We start from the raw sequence: 20,190 nt of genomic DNA on the forward strand, positions 1-20,190 counted from the left end.
AGAAGGCCCACTGATGCCAACGTGGGGTTATTCCCCAGTCTTGAACGAGCTTTAACACTAGGGGGAAATTCTCCCTGACAAAATAGTTGTTTGAAGTAGCAACAACGACAATGAAATGGATCTAGAAATCGGGGTGGTTTAGGGACGGCCACCATCGTTGGGAAGGATCAGATACCTGGCACTTTTATCCTCTTGTTGGAAGAGGCCGGTGCCAGTGGAAGCATCAAAGCATCCTTAGCCCGCTTGGTTTCAAAAGAGAGAGGCTGCTGGAGGATAGTCCCGGGTTTAATGCCATCGCATTCGCAGCCGGCCAAACCTTCCCGGCTTCAGGCGAGGCTTTCAGCCTTTGACTCAGTCCCAGCCACTCAGAATCCTTTTGATCTCGTCCGGTCCCATTTCATTCCAGTCAAATCCCTGATCTGCCACAGACCTGTCTTCACTCTGAAGACAAATATAGGATTCTTCTGGGATCTTGGTCGGTTTGCATTTGAAGGTATACTGGATCCACTACAACAGCAACAGCCAAACAAACAAACAAAGCAACAACGACCCTAGATTGAATAAATAACGAAGAATCGGTCGAGGAAAGTCCATTAGGTCCTTTTGAAAACTCCCTTATGACCGTGCCCGCTCGTTCTGATGGGCTTTTGTGTACCAATTCACTTTAATCGTTTGATAAATCGAAATTTGTACGCAAAATGTGTTTCCACACGGGCCACCATTGCAAATTAATCTGTACCAATTTGTTAGTGAACGAACTTTTTCTGATAAACAGTCTCATGTGTTTTTGATATTTTTCTCTAGCTACAGAGAGAGATCTGTATTTTTATACATGAATGAATGCGTGTGTGTGTGTGTACACACTCGATGTACAGATACTCCCACACACGTTCTACATTAATGTTGCAATCCTAAACACACACTGTAAGGTTTATTGAACATAGTGGGATTTACTTTCAAGTAGTTCAGGACAGAAGTGCTCTGTGCTCTATTTAGGCAGCACTTGTATCAAAAATTATAGAGCTGCCTGATGAAGATCAGCACTAACGGAATGCAGTAATAATTAATCCAGTTAATCCCTCACTAATTTAATAATGCCCAACAACCCACTTTTAAAACAAAAACAAAATTAGGGGAGGAGGGCTGTTCCTTGAATGGAACAATAAGTTATTTGGGAAGATCGGGACGAATATATGACATAGTTAAGACACCGTTCCCTATATAATATAGTTAAGACTATATAGTCTGGATTATTTGGGCTCATCGTCCCTGGAAGTGTCAAATTGGCAGGAAACTTTTCCAAGGAAGAGGAGTTGAACGAGATGACCTTCGCCAGATCTCTTCCTGTCCTTCAGCCCCAGCAAGGACGAGGTCTGGGCAGGGAAAGTTAGCCTGCCAACTTTTTGTCAAGCAACCCGTTCCCGTTCCCTGCCCCCTCCCCTCTCACGATTCCGGACCGCGTTTTCCCCTTGGCTGGGAGCCGAAGGCTGCCCAGCCTCTGGAGAGAGCCAATCAGAGCGCGGCTCCCAGCACGTGGAGGAGAGGGAATCAAGAGCCAAGCTATTGCGGCTCAGGCGCTACACTTGTTCCCAGTGTCCTGGGCAGGAAGAGGGGCGACTTTGCCGGCGCTGCTGCCGTTGCCTGGTGGGGGGAGGGGTGCCAGCCCAGCCCGGAGCCCGGAGCCCACACGCGCCGCCACCCGGAGCCCGGCCAGGCGCGGCGGCGCGGGAGGGGCCAGCAAGCCCGAGCCATGAGCAACCAATACCAAGAGGAGAGCTGCTCCGACAGGCCCGAATGCAAAAGTAAATCGCCAACTTTGCTCTCGTCCTACTGCATCGACAGCATCCTGGGCCGGAGGAGCCCGTGCAAGATGCGGCTGCTGGGAGCGGCGCCCAGCCTCGCTCCGCTGGCCGGCAGGATCGAGCAGGACAAGGCCGGCCAAGGTAAGCCCAGCCCAGGGGGGCAGAGGAAAGAGCAGGCGGGCCTGGCAGGCAACTTCGCTTCTCCGGGCAGCTCCGCGGAAATCCTGCGCCCGGAGAGCCGGCCTAGAGCGCGGAGACCCCCTTGCAAGTGGCGTGGATGGGCGCGTGGGTCTCAGATGCAGGCGACCCACCGCCCAGGCGATCAGGAAGGTTAGGGGGCAGAAACGGACTGGGAGAAACTCCGCTTCCCCGCCACTCTTGGGGTCTCTGTTTTGCCTTGCCTCCCACCACCAGCTGCATCCCAGACACGCCCGGGGTCGCCTTTAGCTTGCTTGGGGAGAAGGGGAGGTGGTGCCCCAAATGGGGGTCTCCTCTTCTTTTTTGGAGAAGGTGGGGTGAAAGAAGAGAAGTAACGGCGGCAAGTCAGCAGGTCCCTGGCGCGTATTTTCCGTTGCTGCTTCGGCGGCGCCTTTCCGCTGCCAGGCCTGCTTGGGAGGGCGAATAGATAGGGCGTCCTTTGGCGGGGCTCCCGGTTGTAAAGAAGTGGGGCTCCGGATAGAATGTGTTTGGAGGGGACAGAGAAAAAGAGTTTAAAAATATTTTAAGCCTCTTTCTCTCCGGCCTTCCAATTCATGGGGATCTTCGGGTGCCGGCAGAGCCGCTGGAAATGCTTTTGACGAAGCCGACAGGTGTCAGATTGTCGGCTGGAGGAGAGAGACTTTTAATGAATGCACTTAAAAGAATAGTAATGTTTAATAAGTCAAGTGGTTGGAATAAAAACTAATGCAGAGAACAGTTAGCTTTTGCTTTCGTCCAGACACAATCCTCAAATTTATCTCTCCGTACAGTTCCTACAGGGGTGGGTTTTGATAGAGTTTCCTGTGAAGGATTTTGGTCTCGGGACGGGAAAGGGAGACGTGGAGAGATCCGACCTGGTTTGGCAAAAATAATTGGAGCTGCCCGCCTAGAAAGTTGAAAGCATCTGGGCAAAATGGGGGGGGGGTTGTATTTACACCGGGGCCCCCCACGCACGGTCTGCCCTTTGCTCCGAGTCCCTGGGCCCGTTTCTAGAGGCAGACGGAGGGTCCCCCCCCGGCTGGGCGGCAGCGAAACGTGCCCGGCCGGGTGGGTGACGGGTGCGTGTCTGTCTGTGTTCGTCTCCCCGGCAGGACCGGCCAAGGGCAGCCCGGCGGGCTTCGAGGCTGCCGAGTTGCACCTGCCGCCCAAGCTGCGCCGCCTCTACGGGCCCGGCGGGGGCCGGCTGCTGGCGAGGGCCGAGCGGGTAGAGGCGGGCGCCTCGTCCTGGGACTCGCTCAAGATCAGCCAGGCGCCGCAGGTCAGCATCAGCCGCAGCAAGTCGTACCGGGAGAACGCGCCCTTCCCGCGGGCCGCTGCCGCCCTCGACGAGCTGTCCAGCGGAGGAGGAGGAGGAGGAGGCGGCGGCGGCCTCGACAGCAGGCCCGGGCGAGACGACGAGTTGCTGGACGACGAGGACGACGAGGATGACGACGACGACGACGAGGAAGAGGCCGAGGAGCTGGACGAGGAGCTGGAGGACGACGAGGAGCTGCTGGCCGAGGCCAAGGAGGCCCGGCGGGCCGCTGGGGGCCCCGTCGGCGTCGTCGGGGGACCTGGCGCGGCGCCGGGGACGGAGGGCGCCGACGGCTGCTCTCCCAAGGAGGAGCTGCTGCTGCCCGTCGACGAGCTGGTGGAGGGCAAGGACGGCGAGGACAGCGTGTGCCTGTCGGCCGGCAGCGACTCCGAGGAGGGGCTGCTCAAGAGGAAGCAGCGCCGCTACCGCACCACCTTCACCAGCTACCAGCTGGAGGAGCTCGAGAGGGCCTTCCAGAAGACGCACTACCCGGACGTCTTCACCAGGTAGGGGGCGAGGCGCTGGGGGAGGGGAGGGGGCAGCTGCCCAACTTGGGGGTTCCGCCTGTCCCCAGGGCCCAAAGCGAGGTCCGCCGGTGCGGCTCCCCTGGCCACTCTTCGCTCAAGTTAGACGGGGCTGGAAAGAGACAATGAGTATAAACTCTTAAGATTGAAATCGACGGAGGGGTGTCTGCGGGCAAAATAGGAAGCCTTGGGACTTGGAGATAAATGTACACGACAAGAAGAAAAAGTGCGCGCGCCTGGGGATAACTTGGGAAGCTGTGGAACTGACGGGGTGGGATATGGTGGGAAATTCCCTTCTCCCCCCCCCCCCGTTGTGTCCCAGGGCTTTATTCAATCCACTCCGCGTCCAGGAGAAAAAGTCGTTCTTTTTTTGAGGTTCCCTCTCCTCAGAAGTCCAGACACCCCATCCTTAGGATAGGAGGAGAGAGGGGCTTGTGTGGCTCTGCCCGAGTTCGCCGGCCAAGGACAGGTTAGAGGTGGGTTTTGGCCGCGTCTTTGTCAAACCCTCTCCGGGGTCTATTTTTGCCTTGATCCTCCGGCTAGTCTGTCGGGTATCAGTTTCAGCGCTCTCGGTGGAAGCTGGAGCGCTGCCCTGCCGCAGGGAAGCCCCGTGCGTATATATAGATAGATATAGTTTTGAAAAGATCAAAGTATTCCGCTTGAGAGGGCTAAAAATATGGGACGAGAATGGCAGCTTGCTTGGAAAGCTTTGGCAGAAGCCCCAAGCGCCCCAAGCGTCCGCCCGCCGGTTCAGGACGTTTCTGGGCACTGTCCAGAAAGAAAAAAGAAAAAGATTTTTTTTAAAGGGGGGAGGGAGTCCGGAGGGAGAAAGTCATTCTGATCCACTGCCTTGCCTTGAGGTCTGCTCCTTACAGGGGTTTGAAGCAGAAGCCTAACCGGGCACGCTTACTTTGAAAGGAACCGGGCTGTTCGTCTTCCCCTGAAGCGCTGTATCAGACGTGTATCAGGCTTGATCCGAATTAAAGCGGTGTCAAGTTGCATTTGCGCTTTCAAGGGGGAAGTCCCTGCCTCCCGTTACCTAGAATCTGCTTGGGAGACGAACTTAATTGCAGTGAAAATGACAATGATGCAGATGCCCATTTTGTTTGCAAGTCTGTGCCTAAGTGGTTTGGTGGGTTTTTAATTTTTAAATCACTCGGTAGCAGATCCTTTCCTTTCTTTGGATTCCCCCGTACTCCTAAAATGCTCCCATTTGCAATCCGGAGAAAAGGAGAGGAGAGCATAACGCTATTAACGGGGTTACGCTCTCAATAAGTAGGCGAATTTCGTTTTGAGCTGCAAAGCCTCTTCTGCGAGGAATTCCTTTTACCGCATCCGGATCCGAGAAGGGTCGCTTTCAGCAATATTTGTAGCAAAGGTTTTGCTATTTACCAAGAGGAAAGGAATTACTGATCCTCAGAATACAGAGATTCGTTTTGGCTTCTTATTAAGAGCGACCCTAATTCCCTTCCATATTTTACCCCCTTCTTGGGGCTGCAGTCCGGTCCCCATTTTAACAGAGTAGCCCACTGAAGTCGGTGGGATTTACTTCCGAGGAGACCCACGTAACTCAGTTTATTGCACTGTTAAAGTCGTTAGCCGAGGCTCGCCTCACCTCTAATATGGGGGGTGGGGAAGAGTATTTCCGTAGAAATGGGATGGGAAGCAGCGTTTATTTCTTGGCACATTTGCTGGAATCTCTTTCGGAGCCAGCGGGCATAAGACGCAGCTTCGCTGGCGTGGCGCAGGAAATCACCGGGATCCCCTTGCTTAGGAAACGGAACTGCGGCTTGAGCGAAAGCTGCTGCCTTGCTTTGCCTCGCAGCCACTCAAGGCAACGGCTTGCCTAGGGAGCGCTCTTCCTCTGGAAGCCCGACCGGCGTATGCTCCGATTTCGCTCGGAAAGGTCTTTGAAGTGGAATGTGCCGGCTTAGGCTGGAGAGGTTTAGCCAGGCCGCTCCTCCCATGGCGCACATCGGGGCAGAGAGGCTTTGGTGCGGCCATCTCTGTGAGGAGCCAGACCCTCGGGCTGGAGATCTTTTTTTTTAAAAAAAGAAAAAGTTGGCAGTCTGGAGGAGCTGGGCAAGGGCGAGCTGGCTCTTCCGCTCCAGCCCGGCCAGGCTTCCTCTCTGGCCAGCGCGGCGCTTTTCTTCCTAACGGAGGGAGAGCCAATTATCCCGGGAGCTCTCATATTCGAGGTAAACAGATTATAAGCAGTTTTCTAACATAGTAATGGTTTCCGATTTGCCTTAATTGTTGCAATAATAATCGCAATGAAGGGCTCGCGTTGCAGCTCAAAGGATCTCCTCTGTGCCGCGGCGCGGCGTTTGGAGGGGGGAGCCTTGCTCCGGCGCGCGGGGCTGCGGGCCTGGGCCGGGGTCGCGGCCCTTCCCAGCAGACTGTCAGAGCCCCCGCTCGCAAGTTTTCCTCTTTTCACTTCCTCCAAACATTTTCGCTTCGTAACAACAACGGGGGGGGGGGGGGACGGGGGACAGGGACACGCAGATCAAAACAAGAAACTTGGGAGGTGTTTTTTTTCTAGTCTGCTTTGTGCACCCGATTTCAAGCTAGCCTTCTCAGGATGTGGAGAGTGAAACGCTTCCTGGTTTGGGATATTAATTTTTTTGCGGGGAGTGGGGGTATTGGGGGCATTTCGGGGCGATCCAGCGTCAGTGCCAGTAGGAACTGGAGCGAAGGGCAGGAAACTGGCCTTGTTTGGGACTTTGCATGTGGATGGCTCTCCCCTATATGGGCAAAGAAGGAAGGAGTAGTAGTAGCCTTCACCAAGACGGTGAGACGCGGGACCCTTTCTCTCCCGTTACCCCGCTTCACAGGGCCTCACCTGAGCGTGTGTCTTGTTGTGCTTGTTTCCCTCCCAGGGAGGAGCTGGCGATGCGCCTGGATCTGACCGAAGCCAGAGTGCAGGTGAGTCCAGGGGCAGCTGCGATGGGGACTGGGAGCGCTCTCTCGGCGGGCTTGGGGTCCCCGCAGGTGGGGGGGGGAGAGGAAATATTGTTTAAGACCCTTGAACCCAAACAGGCCTCGCTCCTTCTCTCCTCCCCCCGCACCCCCAAATTAAGACCAAACGCTGGGTGATGGGTGCCAGTCTGCCCTTTCCCTCGTTGAAACCAGTTAATTTCGTTCTGGCTCTGTGGGGGGGGGGAGCAAGCCCCCAGCAGCTTTCCTTCTGCCCCCTTCCCACCTCCACCCCGATGAAAGAACTAGCTGTGGTTGTCAGCCCAACGCAGCGCGAAGCAGGTATTTGCCTGCGCTCTCAAATGGCCCATCGGGCCTCCATCAAAGGGCACTTTGGCGCTCGAGCAAACAGGGAGGGGCTGTTTGGTTTCCTCTCCGCTTGGCCCGAAGAGAGTCAGCTAATGCTATTTGATTTCCTCGATTTTGTTTTTGGCTCGACGGTGCAATGCTATTAGAAGGTGTTTGCTCCCCCACCCCGAGCCCGGAGGCTACGCAGCGCGGAGAGCCAGGCGCTCCACTCGCCCCTCTTCGGCCAACCCCCCGACAGATGGCGGCGGCCTTTTGCCTCCGCGCAAATCACTTTACACTGAAAGTCAGGCGCGGCGAAAGCATCATAAATTCCATATGGCTCATTTAATACACAACAGCTTCTCGCATTAGAGGGGCTAATGAAGAGCCCGGTCCCCTCCTTTCTGTTGACACATTTCTCCATTGTCAAACAGAGATGTGACAGCAAATCAGGATTTTCAGCTCAGGGGAATGAGTCGTGGGAAAGTTAAATAACTAAGAGAGAGACAGAGACAACCCCCCTTTTCTTTCTCGCCCTCCCTTCCCTCCCTATTCAGTGGAGAAGATGTAATTAAGGGGAATATGAATTATTAGAGCCCCTCGGTTTACCTTTGGGTGTACTCAAACTTATTAATTCAATAAGAGAGGGGGAATTTGCAGTGGGGCCAAGTTGCTAATTGAGTTGGAAACGGAAAAGACGCGCCGAGACGCCACGTTTGCCGTTGCCTTGAGCCGCAGCTCCTAGGCTGGCTGCGCTGGGACCTTTCTAGAGGCGAGAGGAGCAACACAAACGAGAAGATGGTCCCGGTTTCCCTGCCCCCCTCCCCCCGAATATGTGGCTCTCTTTCTCATTTTCCCCAAGCTTTTTCCAAATAATTGCCTCCTATGGAAGCCGAGGCTGCAATCCTATTATATACCCTCACCTGGGAGTAAATCCCACTGAACTCGGTGAGATTTACTTCTGAGCATACACCTATGGGATTGCATTGTCAATCTGTTTAGATTTTAGAAAGTAGCCCTCCCGTTTTTATTCCGTTTCCAAATTTGGAGAGGGATATATTTTCGGTAGTATTTCAGTGCTTTGGCTCTAAAACTGGAGAAAGATGTCGATGGCTGATATGAATATATAGAGAACCCCTCCCTGTTTTTATTAATAACTAGGAAAGGGGAGGGAAGCTTGTTTATTGCTGCCCCTTTTGCTTTTCATCTCCCCCCGCTGAAAAGACCAGAGCTCTTTGCAAAATGTGAGCGTTCTCCCCGAGAACGGCTCTGGTGGCGGCTCTGAGTGTGGGTGGCTGCGGAGATGGCGTAATAACCACAATAATAATAATGAAAAATAATTTCCACGGACTGGGAAATTAGCGTTAGAGCCTTTTAAGTGCCGCTAAGAAGGCATGGGTTTAAAATTGTCATAAAAGAAAACATGATGTTTAGCGTGTGTGGCTGGCGAAAACATTCAACTGTCTGTCAAACAGTGGAGTTGAGAAAAGGCGGGGGGTGTAGGGGGGGAGAACCCGCTGAAAAGGCTGTATACGTGGAAACCTTTGAAGAAAATAGGAGAACATTAGGCGAGGTTGCTTGAATGCAGTCGCATTGGTTGTATTATGTATTATGAAGGTGCGTCTTACAGAAAGGCAACCGCTTAAGAAGGAGCTGTTGCGTATGTTTCTACCTGTAGCCCAGGAAGCCCAGCCTAGTCAGAGTCTGCTCAAGCTGATCGATCACTCCCGTTAAGAATAAATAGATCTATATTAAGCCTGCCTTGGCCAGGCCAAGGGCTGGATCCACTTTAAGGTCACCACCAGATATGAGCGAAACGAGATGCGTTTAATTATTGTCTTTATTTCCAATAGGGCACCATCTATTTGCACGGCGCTTTTACAGATTCCCAGGGACGGTGGGGGGGGGGGGAGAGAGAGGCAGGTCTCTGCCAGCGAGGAGCTTGCCATCTAAATTACTACCGTGAGGGAGACACTAAGGAAGGCGGGGAGAAAACTGATTTGTGATGTCACTGTCACGTAGCTCTGTCCCATTCTGGGTCCGCATGCTCAGCAGTGAAACTTCCCACCCCTTTGCCCAAACCCTTTGCTTCGACATCCCCGCCCAGGCGCCAAGAACATGGAGGAAAGGCAAAATGGGGTCTGGGCGCAGAGAGGTGGGCGCTCTTTTGCCAAGCCAGAGGCCCTTGCTTCCCTTTCCTCTATGGGCCTCTCCCTGGGCAGGAGCGCTGGGTAGTTTCAGACGATGCCTGCTCCAGAGCCGCCACGGAAGCCCGAAGATGTGCGCTCAGGCCCGGGTCCCCCCACGGCCTTGGCGCCGAAGCGAGCGCTGGGCCTTCCCTGAGGAGGAGGGAGAGGAGGCGTCGTCGTCTCTGGGCTGCCGAGGAGCCGCGAGGGCCGCGCTTGACTAACCGCCTTGCCCCCCCTCCCCACCCCCTTGTTTTATGTTTTGGCTTCCAGGTCTGGTTCCAGAACCGGAGAGCCAAATGGCGGAAGAGGGAAAAGGCCGGCGCCCAGAGCCACCCGCCCGGCCTGCCTTTCCCCGGGCCCCTGTCGGCGTCTCACCCGCTCAGTCCCTACCTTGATGCTAGTCCTTTCCCTCCTCACCACCCAGCTCTCGACTCCGCCTGGACGGCCGCCGCCGCAGCCGCTGCAGCCGCCGCCGCCTTCCCCAGCCTGCCGCCTCCGCCTCCCGGCTCGGCAGCTCTGCCCCCCGGCGGGACCCCGCTAGGCCTCAGCACTTTCCTGGGAGCGGCCGTGTTCCGACACCCGGCCTTCATCAGCCCCGCCTTCGGCAGGTAAACTTGAAGCAGGCGCGGCCTAAACCTCTCTCTCTCCCCCCCCCCCACACGCTGTCAACGAGCAGACCGTTACCGACGCGCGCACGTGCCGCGGCGGGGCTTCCTCCCGAGTACGCATGCGTAAGGCACGCTTCGGAGTCGAAGTGGGCGGGGCCTCGAGGGAATCCTGAGGGTGGGAATGGCGAAGGCAAATCTTGTAAAGATTTGGGCGCGGGTTGTGCGCTGAGGGCCCCGCGCGTGAAGGTGCAGCGGTGCTTCTGAAGGCACGGGAAGGGAGAGTGGACTAGATTATGGGCCATTCATTGGCCTCATCCAGCCGGCTTTGCCTGGTCGTGTTCTAGACCTGGCGCAGGAGTGGTGGAACTTTTTGTGCTTCAAAACTTCAAGGGACCTGAGACGCTCCCCGCTCAAAGCTTCAGAAGTTCCTTCCAGTGTTTGCTGGGCCTAAGTCCCGCACTAATGGGCTTGATGGCGCTGGAGAGGTTCCTCCCTTGTGCTGACAACAATGACCTAAAGATGTCCATGCGTGGGCAGGATGCAATAGTTCAGTCGCTTTGCTTCTGGGTTTAAAGTGTTGATCCCCAGTCTTTAGAATATGGAATTCGTATGAGTTGGGAATAACAACAACAACAACAATGTGTGCAAAGCTCATGGTACCCTCCTGTTCCCTAACTGGATAGAGATAACTTTAAAGGAAAAGGCCAATCACTAGTATTTGCATTTAGACCATGGTCTTAAGCACATTGGCTGGAAGGTATTCCTAAGATTTTCTTTTAGCTAGATGGCTTGGCCACATTGTATTATTTAGGTGATAGGATGACAGTCTGTTTATTAGAATAATCTTAACTTTTAAAATGGTCTATGTGCGTTTTAACACATTCATTTTACCTTTCATCTTTGTTGGTATTTGATCCCATACTAAATAGTCACAGAAAGGCATAAAATGAAATTGAGAAAGGGATTTAAAAAATGAATAAAGACAACTTAAATCCACTGAAAAGTCACAGCAGTGACTAAAGATATAGCCTATCTAGTTTACACCTGAACGGAAAACCAGGCTTGTTAGTCAAGGATAAAATAAAATAAATGACACTGCAGCTACCTTTCTTTAAACAATAACCAAACAATTAATTTAAAGAAGTCAATAGCTAATTATAAAGAGACAAAAAAGCATTGTCGGGATTTATGGAAGCCGGAGAGAGGTTGAAAATGGAAGGGCAAAAGAACTGCAGTGATGTCTCTGCTGATGAGAACAAAGAAGGGATAGATTCATGGCAGGCGAGACGCCACTTAACACAATTATGTGTTGGAGGAGGGTTGGGGGAAATCCAAGTAAAATTTAGTTTTGTGTGGTGGGGGAACGCGAGAGCCGCCCAGCTACAACGAAAGCGTTTCTGCCTTTCCCCTGAGCCCCCGAGTGACTCAATTTCCCTCAAGGCAGGCAGGCGGCTGCGGGGCTGTCACGCCCCCTACTTGCCGCCGTGATTCTACACTTGGAGCGCTTCTCTCTGGCTGCATCAGCCGGAGCCCCTGCGCTACCTCCCCTTGCGCCCCCCCATCAGATTGAAAAATGAGTTGTAAAATGCTTACTAAACTGCCTGGCTAATAGGCTGTGCGATCAAAATAGGCAGGCGACGAAAAAAGAGAGCGAGGAAGTAGTGAAGGGAGCAGAAGAGGAAAGCAGAGATTTTCCTCCTCGCGCTTCCATCTTGCTCTTAAAATGCGAAGTTTTTAGGAAAGTTTTTCACCTTCCATAGAAACTGCCTTCTGAAAAGCCAAGCCACTGTGCATATAGGGTTCCCCGTTTTGCTATTTGTATTTTTTTAAAGAAAAACACCCTCGGAAATCGTAGCCTATAAGAGAGCAACAAGATGCAGTCCGTCCCACTTCAGGGCTGAGCTGCGCGAAGAATTTCAGGAGCAGAGAGTCGGGGAACCCCCTCCCCGCGCCCAAGTAATCCTCCCCAAGGCCCTCCCCGCGCCAGCCAGCCAGCCCGCCAGCCCGCAGTCCGGGAGCTTAGGCGGCTCCGGGCTTAGTATGTAGCCCCTGTTGCCTTCCAGGCCCACAGTTCAATTCCTAGCCGTGATGATGTCAATAATCACCTCCTTGGTTAATGGAGAGTCTGTATATTTCGACGTGCCAGTCAAGGGGGTCAGTTGCTCTCTTCAGAGCGGCTGCTCCGGGGAGAGGTAAGGAAGGAAAACTAGAGGGGAAGGCATTTCCAAGATTGTGTCATTGAGCCGGGATGCTAGGGTTGCCGGAGAATAATTGGCATTCCACTGTGCGGAAATCCACAGGGACGGCGCGCCCTGCTGGGCGTGGGCATCCGCCCCGCGAAGGAGCCGAGCGGCAGACACCGCTTCGGGCATCCAGGACCTCTAATAAGGCGGGCCGAGGAAAGTATAGACATCGGAAGGGCAAGGGGAGGGGCGCCCGAGAAGCGAGCGTGAAGGACAAGGGGAAAGAGCCCGCGGAGGCAGCGTAAAGAACCACCGCTGTAGCTTGGGGAAGATGAAAGTGGCAGCAGGAGAGGAGAGGGAAACTTGAGCGGGGAGAAAAGCCATCACCTAAAAGTCTCGATTGTTACTACTATTTATTATTAGTAATAGTTTTTTTAAAAAATAAATTATTCCCTCTGATCACAGTATAAGTCGCAGGCTCAAACGTCTGCTGCCAGCGAGCTCCTGTCACTAGCAAATGGGAGAGAATTAGGCGCCTTACAGACAATCTCGTTGACTAGGCGTTTCTCTTCCAACCCCGCCTGGCTTCTGCTGCCCCGAGAAGGGCCGCGAGTAGGAACCGGCCAGACCTTAAGCTTGGAAAACCCGGCATTCGAATCGAGGCCCGGGAGGGAACAGAGGCGGGACCTTGTTTTGCACACCGCCCCGGGATCCAGACAGGGTGAAGGGCGGTATAAAAGCACTGATCAAATACATAAAAGAGCATGCGGCTGTTGCAGCATTTGCCCGGGTCGGGGTTGGCCACTCTTTCACTCGCAGCCCTATAATTCTGGGGTAGCCAATTTGACGCTCCCCATAAAGTTGTGCAACGACAAAGCCCATGAGCCCCCCGGCAACGGCTCAGAAGTAGTAGTGGGAATTGTAGTCTCAAGTGTATGCGGAGGGTCCCGGGTTGGGCTCTCTCCGCTTTAAATTGTATAAGCGGAAGTTGAGAGTCCTCCGGAGGCCTGTTTCCTTGCATTTGAAAGTGGGTTTGCCCTTGAATGGACTACAACGCCCATGAGCCACACTCCCTGGGCCTGATGGGAGCTGGAGTCCAGCAGGCCCGTTTTAAAAGCAGCCTGACGCGGATGATGCAATGTAGGCGCGCTTTTGTTAGTGACACGGGGTTCCGGGGGTTTCGCCTGGTCGCCGCCACCCCCCCCCCCGGGCCTCGTACTGTCAGCTCGGCCCTGACCGCCCGGCCTGTGTCCTCTTGGCTTGCAGGCTCTTCTCCACCATGGCCCCGCTGACGAGCGCGTCCACCGCGGCCGCCCTGCTGCGCCAGCCGGCCCCGAGCGTGGAGAGCGCCGTGCAGTCGGGCGGCCTCTCGGATCCGGCCACGGCGGCAGCGGACCGGCGGGCCTCCAGCATCGCGGCGCTGCGGTTGAAGGCCAAGGAGCACGCGGCGCAGTTGACGCAGCTCAACATCCTCCCCGGGAACAGCACGGGCAAAGAGGTGTGCTAAGCAGCCCCGACGGGGCGGGGCGAGGCCGGCCAGAGATCGCCTGGCGAGGAGCGAAACCCAAGACCAAAACGGGAGAGCGAGAAGCAGACAGACACATACAAAGAGAGACCGAGGATCCGCGGCGGAGAGCTTCTCCTCCGGTTCGGTACTCGGAGCAAGCCAGGCTCCTGCTTTTCATGCTTCCCTCGGGCCATTCAGCAGAAGCTCCTTGGCTGGGACTACCCCACGCACCCGCCACCCCTTCCCCAATGTCATTCCGTTTCTTGAACACCCAAGTACATCCCAAGGAGGAGAAAGGAGAGAGGACCTTTCGGAGCGGGGCGCGTGGGCAGGTACGACGTGGCGGCGCAGCCCACGCCCCTCTCTCTCCCTTCGCCACATCTAGTCATGTCACCCTGGGCCGATCTTAAGAGGAGCTTTGGGAGGACGTCGAAACCAAGGATGCTGCTTGGGCCAGGCCAAAAGGAAGCCAATGATGCGATGCTGTGTTAAAACGAACCGGTGCACTTAATAAGGCAAAAGGGGAGCGGGGTGGGATCGGGGAGAGAGTCTGGTCTTTTTCTTTTCTTTTCTTTTCTTTTGTCGTGTGTGTGGAGGGGTCCTCCTATCATCACACCAACCAAGGGTTTTATAGCAAACCAAAGGGAAAAATAACAGTGCTAGAATATGGACTGTTTTAAAAAAAGAAGTCACAAAACTGTGATGCTCTGTACATACCATTGTTATTAAAAAAATTAAGAAAAAGCAAAAAAAGAGAAAAGAAACACAGCAACCCAGAGCTTTGTATATTTGAAATGTTATATAACAATTGCACTCCGTGTAGTGTTTGTACAAGTTTGTCATTTCTGTAGATTCTTACTGTGTTGTAGATATCATAGGGTCCCTAGACAAATATTTATGTACAAACCCTTTATTTAACTTATTAACTGTAGAGGTTCCTGAAACCAGAGAGAGAGAGAAAGGGAAAGCGAGTCGAAAAGAGAGAGAGAGACAGGGCGTCGGTACAGTGCTTTTGTGTAATGTTGTTATTGCTCTCACTTTCCCTTGCGACCAAGTGGAAAAGTGTCACCCATAGAAAATAAAATATATATATATACATTTATGAAGAATTTGAAAAGATACCTGGAGATGCAGCGTCATTGGAAGTAAATTGTGCTTCATCACCAAGGTGAGGGAGGGCTAGGGTACCAAGGACTTGATTGGACTCTCCAGCTTTGCAGATATTTGTCTGATAGATGCCTAAAAATATGTAAACGGAAAAAATGAAAATATTTTATTACTTTCACAAGCTTTCTAGGCAAGATTATTTTTCCCCTAACCCAAATTGGTTTTAATGTTAAAAGACACTCCTCCTTTCCCAACCTGGTGCCCTCATGGGAGCTGTAGTCCAAAATATATGGAGAGTACCAGGATGTGGAAAATTGGCCTAGGCACAGGCTGACAGCTGTGGGCAGGTAACAGGTTGGCAGCACAAATCTTTTCCTTATCTACTGGGAATTCAGTCCCACTGAGCTCATTGGGGCTTTCTCCAAAGGAGGCGGGTGTAGGATTGTAGCCTATGTCCCTTTCCCAAGGAATGACAACAGAGGAGACTGACTGATGAGTAAACATACATAGGGTGGCACTGCAAGGCTGCTCATCCTGTGCACACTTAGACTGGGAGCAAACCTCCGGGGGCAGAATCGTGTGCTGTAAAGCTGCAGTGCTGTGCCCTCTACCCTGAAAGTAATCCTCATGGAACACCGGACTGACTCCCGAGTAAATGCGCGCAGGATCGCTCTGTACAAAAAAGGGGGTGGCGGTAGCGCATCTGCGCCGTTTCATTCTTTTGATGGCCAAGATGGTTTGGTTCCTTATCTGACCAGATAAGGCGACTCGCCTCCGCCTCTCTTTTCTTTCCCGCTGCCTAAAGCAACAGGAATCCCGAATGTTGCACACTGGCTTTGCGTGTGGCGTCCTCTTTACTGGGTCAAGGCGAGCAGCTGTCTTCTCATGGCCATTTCCAGAGAAGCGGGAGGGGGAGGGACAGGGAAGGTGCTGCAACTCCGCTGCTCCAGCCAGAGAAGGTGAAAGAAAGAGAGGGAGATCGTGCTTGACCAGAGGGTGGGAGCCTCGGTGGTATCCTGGACCACCTAGGTTGGGGGTGGGCTTGCCAGGCGGAGCTGGTGGCGATGGTGCGCTCTTCCACCGGATCGCTTCTCGACTGGTGATCTGGTGGGCGAGATCCCCGGCGCCCAAGCCTCCCTCCTGCAGGCGAAGTGAGGCTGGGACTGAGGCGAGGCCTGGCAACGGCGGCTCGCCAAGGCTTGGGGAAAAAAAGCCAGGTCCGGGGCCCGTCGCTGCTTTGGTGTGCGCACCGACGAGCCTCTCTCCCTGTCTGTCTGTCTGCTCCCTCCCTCCCTCCTTCCCTTCCTCTCTCTCTCTCTCTGCGCCTCGGATTTGGCGCTGAGCGGCGGAGGCAGCTGCTGCCGGGCTCTCCTGCGCGCCCGCGCCCCCTTCTCCGCCGGCCGCCTGATCCCTCCTTTGGCGAGCCGTTTCTCGTCCCCTCTCAGTTGACCCTGCCATGGAGCAGAAGCAAATCGCGTGAAATTACCTCCGAGGATTACATCGCCGGGCCATTGAAAGCCCCCCTCGCCCCTGGTTTACAAACCTCCTAATCCCGTGTCATTCGGCGGCTGCAAACAAACCCCGAGCGAAAGGCCCCCTATTTAGGCTTCCCAACTGGGTCGGGGGCGCTTGGGCGACGGCGATTTCTCTCTTGCTCGCTCGCTCGCGCGGGCTTTTTCTTTTCAAGGGAGCCCCGGACTTCCAGCGAGCTCCCCTATATATATATATATAAATATATATATTTAAGAGGTGGGGGGGTGGGATATCACGCCTGACAAGGCCTCAAAGCCGCCCCAGAAGCCCACGACCTTTCCCTTCCCTGAAAGCTGGGCTGCCCTGGGAAAAAAAGGACGGGACCCACCACCAGAAGCTCGCCTGGCGGATGGCTGAGGTGTTCTCGTTTTCATCCAGCTGTGAAGATCTGCTCATTAATGGAAGCCGCCTTTGGCGCCAAAGAAGTGAGGGAGGCTCCCCCGCAGCCAAGCCTTCCCTCGAACCCCAACCCTCATGTCACTTCTTCTCTTTAAGAATAACAAAATGACAGCCGAAGCTGGACCAGGCTGGCTACAAACCTCAAACTGCACCCCCGCGCCCCTTTTCTTGAACATCCTGTGGGAGGTGCATCCCCCCCCCCCACGAGGCAGCATCTTGGGCTGCAAACAGCAGAAGTGGTTCCTAATCACGGTATTGTTTTCTTCAGCCGTGAGGAGTGGATGTGGCAGTGCTGTTTCACATTCGTTGATCTGGTGGACTAGCTAAGAACAATCAGTCCCTGAATATGGGTCATCTACCGAGCATCCTGCAAAATTCTGTGCATGGGATGTTCACTCAAATTTTGTATGAAGAAACTGGCTAGACATACATGAAACTGTATAGACATACATTACGCAACCCAACCCAACAACCGTGCTAATGCGCAAGGGGGAATCTATAAAGTTGAGGTTACTAGATCACAATGCACCTAGGCTTTTCTAGTCTGTAAGAGTGTCCAGTTTACCCACCAGAGGAGGAATGTGGGCTGATGTTTCCACAAGACGACTCTTCTGGAAGACTTCTGAGATAGGATGGCAAAGGCCTGGCAGGCGGATTCTCCTCCCCTCAGTTCACACTCACACACGGTGGGCTCTTCAACATGTTTGTTTTTATGAACCCACTGCAGTTCTTCCAAATAACCATACATTTAACTGACAGCATCTTATACACATATATATTTTGGAGTGTAAAAAAAACCATAGGTACAAAAATATTTTTATGGAAAAAGAACATTTGCCCCTGGACATGATTAACAGTAGAGTTTGAAGTGCATATTTTACTTTAAAGAAAAGGGAATCATTATCAATCCATTACACATTAAGAAATGTCACTCAGTCATTTTTATTCATTCGGCAGAAATCTTTGTAAAAGCCGGAATCATACTTCTGCAAGCAGCAATTTTGTTAATCCAGGGGGGTTATTACTCTGGTCCCTTATTAGGATCTATACTACTGCCAAGCAATCCTATAACCGTCTCAAAAGAAGTTTACCTTCATGTTATAAAACCAGTAGTGGTATTTATACTGTGCAATAATTAGTGTATTACTTGAATCCACTAACAGGTTCATTTTATCTCTGCACAAAACCTCTAGTCTGCTTATAGAAAGCTTGTGCCTCCTTTGGCGCTGTTAAAGTGGTGAAAGAGTGAATGAAGGCTGGTAGCACTTTCTCTTTTTGCCTTGCCTTAATTCCCATCTCTTTTTGCTCTCATCCAATTAGTGCAGTGTATTAAGCAGTTTATCATCTCATAGTCAGCTATTGAGAGAAACAAGGCGAACACTTTGCAATAGAGCCTGCTCTCCTTTGACACCCTCAGGTACTTACATATTCCACTGTGCTATGAATAATAGAGGAAGAATAGAGCACTAATTCCCTCATCAAAGAATGCCTTGTCTGCTGCTTTGCTCAACAACACCATTCTGATCAAAAGAAAAGCAATAAAGCTTAGCATAACAAAACGAAACCTACTTATTAGCTTAGTGGTTAAATTAATGCAGAGCCGCTGCTATTCAAAACCAAGGTTTGAAAACAGCCTCCAACAACCTGATAATGCTGCCTTCGGGATGAAGGAATTTTAATCTGAAATTTGAAGCTGGCACAGATGAGTTAATCTATTAAACAGCTATAAGAGGGGCGCAGGATGAGCGGTTCAATTAAGAAATATTTAGGTGCTCGACAGAGGAGAGGCAAATAAGGCCAGAAGAAAAATGGGCTGAAGTTGAGAAATAGGAAAAGTCATTTTTCCTCCCAGCAAAATATTATTCTGGCATAGGACAAAATAATTTGATGGGTTCCTTTCTTCTTTACTAACGCATAAACACTTGTTGTGAAGTCCAGCCTCTGAGCTTACATATCAAAAAATCTCACCCTCAACAAAACTTTAGAATATTTTTTTTTATCAGCATATGGGACAGAAATATGAGGAGTGTGGCCAGCTCAGTCTAGAACATCTCTGGGGAAACCAGGCTTGTTTTCTTAGCAACCTCAATTCAGTTGTAGCATGTATTTTACACCATGTATTTTACATATTTATGAAAATCAGTTTACATATACTGTAAAAAGATGGCTTCCCATTTCCCAGTCTTTCAAGGGTTAAAATGAGGTGAAACATTCAAAGGCGGCTGCTTAGTCAAGGACACACATCTGGACTCTTCAGATTTTGTCTGTCTTAAACACTAGATGTTACATTAAGTTGGGAAAACAAGGTTTTATTTAACCTATTCAAAACATTCTTCCTCTAATAATTGAAGATAAATGCGAAGTGCCATTATGGCATACGTATCCTTACTAGATTTTCAAATTTACATTTTTAGAGAGCGAGAAGCATGCTTGAAGATGATCTTTCGCCTCTTTTTTTCTATGTGATAATTGGAAAGTTTGCGAAAAGACAAGTCTTGCTGGGAATAGCTCTAAAATGTGTATCTGTATACAAATAAGTTATTTTTCATTTTCATCATTAAGACATGCCTATTTCATATCATATTTCACAAGTACATTTATTTTGCTGGAAAACACAATACATGTGTAATGCTTTTAAATATATATGGCATTAGCCAACATTTCTCATTAGACCCATTGAACTCAGTGGAGCTAATTAACTTATATGCCCATTGATTTAATGGGTCTCTTCTTGACTATATGTAAAGTGAGCATCACCCATTGCCTTTTTCTCACTCCATTAGAAATGATGACACACAGAAGCCTTTGCAGGCAGGGCAGTTCTGCAGGCTCATGTTTCCACAAGTGGTACTTGAAGCAGGTATAGTTAAGAACACACAATAACTGATTTCTGAATGAACCAGATATATATATTATTAACAGCTGAATTAGATGTGACATGGCTGCCCCAGTCTGTTTATTTGTGTCAGCTCCACTCAACATGAGGATATAGGTTAAAATTTGCTTCACAATCAGTCCCAGGCTATTTAACAGTGTGAGAGGGATATTCTTAAATCCCTGAAATGTGTCACTGTGTCTGTATGTCGATGATGACCAAAGGTTTTTATGTCAATATATTAAGTTTGCATTCTGCCAGCAGATATGTGCTCCTGGCTCCCACCGCAAATTTCACCACCTCCAAGTTGAGACTGGTTTGGAACTCCCAGAGCTTGCATTTCATTCAATGTGCTTATTAGGTTGCTTTGTACTAGAATGCTGGCCACAGTTATGAAGCAGATTCTATGTCCCCAATTTAAAGGAAGAGAGATGTTTTACACTATTCTACTAACTAGGAGGTATTGGATTACATTCAGGATTAATTTGCCTTATTTCAGAAGAGCATTGGGGAAGTATCCTAAATTTTTTGCTGTTTGTCAATGAGCAAGTAAACACAATTGAAAAAGGCTGTAGTAGCAATGTCACCAAAAGTGTATTCCTCCACCCCTGAAGTAAATAATTTAAAGATGAAGCAACAAAATGTGTAGTGTAAATTGGTATCACTGTGATATCTCACTGATATGTTGTCGGCGCATACCACTGCAA

The 20,190-nt window shown here is 51.5% G+C and overlaps 1 protein-coding gene and 1 long non-coding RNA gene across 5 annotated transcripts in view; one reads left to right on the forward strand and one right to left on the reverse strand.

The window, feature by feature from the left end:
• Positions 1–9,779, reverse strand: part of LOC309530830 — a 572,302-nt gene extending 562,523 nt beyond the window's left edge. For all 4 annotated transcript variants that reach the window (XR_014218919.1, XR_014218920.1, XR_014218921.1 and 1 more), the window contains exon 1: positions 9,662–9,779. This is a non-coding gene — a long non-coding RNA (uncharacterized lncRNA). The remainder of the gene's footprint in view (positions 1–9,661) is intronic.
• Positions 1,264–14,690, forward strand: ARX (aristaless related homeobox). Its single transcript, XM_082219966.1, has 5 exons — positions 1,264–1,943; positions 3,092–3,800; positions 6,698–6,743; positions 9,542–9,879; positions 13,329–14,690. The coding sequence occupies exons 1-5, from the start codon at positions 1,751–1,753 to the stop codon at positions 13,567–13,569; spliced, it is 1,527 nt and encodes a 508-aa protein (XP_082076092.1). The 5' UTR covers positions 1,264–1,750; the 3' UTR covers positions 13,570–14,690.
• Positions 14,691–20,190: the final 5,500 nt, after the last annotated feature.

Source organism: Podarcis vaucheri (genome assembly GCF_965113315.1).
Source record: "Podarcis vaucheri genome assembly, chromosome: 4".
Taxonomy (NCBI): domain Eukaryota; kingdom Metazoa; phylum Chordata; class Lepidosauria; order Squamata; family Lacertidae; genus Podarcis; species Podarcis vaucheri.